The following is a 2,835-nucleotide window of genomic DNA, read 5'->3' as shown; positions in this document are numbered from 1 at the left end:
CGCTGAAATACATAAATAATACTTACCCGTGACTTTAAACACATGAATAATACTTATCATGTGAATTGCGTTAACTCCTAATGGCTGAAAAACATAAATAATACTCACCTTCGAATCACTTGCTCGATCGAATTCTGGAACACTGTAAAAGTAGAATCGTATTGTTATTCACATTATAATTCAAATTAGGATTAATATTAGCATTATTTAACCGCTCACTTGCCACGCTTTGTCACGTTGATTCTGGATTTCCGCTCGGTCCAGAATCGCCATCTTGTCAGAGATCTTCTCCGCCAATCAAGTCTGAAACAAAAATAGAACTACTTACCAATCATTATTCGAGATCCCGTTCGAAACGCCATTTTCGATCGGAGGGTACGTCCCAAAATTTCGGCTCTCGGGCGAAGCCACGCCTACTCCGGAACTCGGGACGTTACACCGGTGACAGCGGTGGGATGTCGATTCGTGAAATTTTTAATTTCACACCTACAAAGTATCTTACGAACTAGTGGCTAAAAAATTAAACTCTGTATTCGAAACAGAGTATTATTACACGAAAATTTAGAATTCTCTTATTTAAATTATAAAACTTGCAAATTAGTAAACAGAAATCAAAATTTTGCGTTTAAAAACAGAATAAGACGACGCGGAAGTCTAGAATTCCGAGTATTTAAAAAACTTTGATATTAAAACAAAGTGGCGTAATTTGCATAAAATTTTGTACTCTGGTATAAGAAATAGTTGTAATTATTAATTATAAGAATAAGAAATTAAGAAATTAGTTCAAATTAAGGACATTAAGGAAAAGAAGTGCGAGAGTGAATAAGTCGACACGCAAATTCAAAGTTTAATATATATTTATTGAACAAACAGTGCTTAAATTCTTAAAATTTTTAAAATGTACAGTCAAGACTCCGCGTGTGATGCTAATAACAGCTACGAAGGTGAATTCAGTGTAGAATCGCGCGAAGAACTTCGTAAAAGTTGTGAGTTGCCCTTCGAACACCAGTTCGCGATGCTCTGTGAAAAACAGAAAGAATTAGAACATCGCCAAAAAATGGAAGAAAGAAGAAAAATCTACGTGGATCCACTCACCGAGGACATCGATTCAACCTTGCAAGACGAACTCAGGGCTATGAGGAAGGCCATCGAACAGTTCGCAGCCATCATGAGGACAACAGCATTCAACATCGCAGCATCTTCGTCTTCGAGCGACTCTAAAACAGCAAGAGACGCAACAGAATCTGTTTCCAAGTTCGACGGTTGTAACATACCTGTACAACAATTCATCAGAGCGTGCAGAGAAGCAGAACCAGATGTTCCAAAGAAACAGCACCAGCACCTATTAATTTTATTGAAAAATAAATTACAAGGACACGCGTGCCAAGTCATAGAAGACAGGCAGATAAAAATCATCGAACAACTTAGCAAAGACTGCGAAAGTTTTTTCCACCGCTCTATAATTCCAATCATTGTCGTGGGGAACTCGCCAACATCAGCAAAGCACCCAAAGAAAACATATTGAATTACACTGCGCGTGTTAAGGATCCCTATGAATACATCATCGAGGAGGAGAAACCATCTGCAACAGGGAAAAGAATCATCGACAGTTTCGCTGCAAAAAATTTCATCCACGGCTTACCTCCAGATATGCGACTGAGAATTCAGTTCCAAAATCCTCGACCTCTGGAAGAAACGTACGATTGTGCAGTGCAAGTTGAAAGTGAAATCGCCAGACACAAACTCAGGTTCGGTGATAGTAATAATAATGTTGTAAAACTCACCTGTCAACTTTATGGGGAACCTAACCACACTGCGAGGTTCTGCAGTAAATTTACACAAGCACCACTTGAAAGAAGAAATCAACCAGTGAATAATAGACAATTATCAACCACCCACGAAACCACCACCAATCATATGTCATTATTGCAATCGACTGGGACATTTCGAAGCCGAATGCAGGAGGAGACAATTCGACAGGAGTCGACAAGAAACAAACCTTAAAACCAGGAATCAGGGAAATGGACCAATTCCACGACTGATCCAGGATGCCCCTCGTGGGACGACAAACACCAAAATCCATCCAATCTGCACGCAGAACGACGAGTCCGAACCCCTAGAGTTGCCAGAATCAGCAACCCAATCACTTGAAGACTTCCTTCCACAATCCTTCGACCAAATGGAGTAATTTGATCAGCTCACTTCATGCTGGACACTAGCTCTGAGGTAAATTTAATAAAACAAACAGCAGTTAGTCCTCAGGCAATTATCGACACCACAGAAATCATAAAACTCACTGGTATTACACATGATTTCACTCCAACACTGGGACTTCTTCGTTCATCCATATTTGGTTACCCTGTCAACTTCCACGTCGTTAGCAGCACATTTCCCATCGAACATACAGGAATTCTCTGTACCTAATTTTTTATAACATACGGTGGCACTTTAGATTACATAAATCGACTTCTGGAATTTAAAGACATCATTATTCCCTTCGCCGAGCTACAATGTAAACAGGAGCACTCTTCGAAGAAAGAAGTTGTCGCAAGGATCCAAGAAAAATACGACGAACCACTTCCTGCAAAACCAGAAGAAAAACCAGCCAAAGAAGCTGCAAAGAAAAAACCCAAATTAGAAACGAAGGAAAAACATTCCATCAGGAAAAATGTCGTCTTAAAAATAGAAAATAACCACCAGAAATCACTATCGTCGAATCCAGAGGTAACTCAAGCTCCTTCTACCACCGAACAACAGCCAGTCAGAGAACCTAGAAAAGAAAAGTCCAAATTAAAATCGAAGAAAGAATCTAAGGAAGTCGATATAGATCTCACT

At 39.5% G+C, this 2,835-nt stretch overlaps 1 protein-coding gene across 2 annotated transcripts; it reads right to left on the bottom strand.

Annotated features, from left to right (window-relative positions):
* Nucleotides 1-835: 835 nt before the first annotated feature.
* Nucleotides 836-2,440, bottom strand: LOC128879191 (uncharacterized). 2 transcript variants are annotated; one of them, XM_054128109.1, is made up of 6 exons: nucleotides 2,298-2,440; nucleotides 2,000-2,221; nucleotides 1,643-1,848; nucleotides 1,275-1,582; nucleotides 1,096-1,217; nucleotides 836-1,020 (listed from the first exon to the last, which is right to left on the bottom strand). In XM_054128109.1, exons 2-6 carry the CDS (start codon nucleotides 2,081-2,083, stop codon nucleotides 937-939), a joined length of 804 nt encoding a protein of 267 aa, XP_053984084.1. In that variant the 5' UTR covers nucleotides 2,084-2,221; nucleotides 2,298-2,440; the 3' UTR covers nucleotides 836-936. The 2 variants fall into 2 exon arrangements, with proteins under 2 accessions (XP_053984084.1, XP_053984083.1); XM_054128108.1 differs by having other exon boundaries at nucleotides 1,096-1,582.
* Nucleotides 2,441-2,835: the final 395 nt, after the last annotated feature.

This window comes from Hylaeus volcanicus, chromosome 7, assembly GCF_026283585.1.
Source record: "Hylaeus volcanicus isolate JK05 chromosome 7, UHH_iyHylVolc1.0_haploid, whole genome shotgun sequence".
In the NCBI taxonomy this organism is placed as follows: Eukaryota; Metazoa; Arthropoda; class Insecta; order Hymenoptera; family Colletidae; genus Hylaeus; species Hylaeus volcanicus.
This window is presented reverse-complemented; position numbering and strand designations above follow the sequence as displayed.

Bases quoted from the DNA above. Each gene is read 5' to 3' on its own strand.
- LOC128879191 (XM_054128108.1), bottom strand. From the start codon at position 2,083: ATGGATTTTGGTGTTTGTCGTCCCACGAGGGGCATCCTGGATCAGTCG. The intron at 1,583-1,642 runs GTAAGCCGTGGA...TCCCTGTTGCAG, and splicing joins TCTCAGTCGCATATCTGGAG to ATGGTTTCTCCTCCTCGATG. The intron at 1,021-1,095 runs GTGAGTGGATCC...TGTTTTTCACAG, and splicing joins AGGTTGAATCGATGTCCTCG to AGCATCGCGAACTGGTGTTC.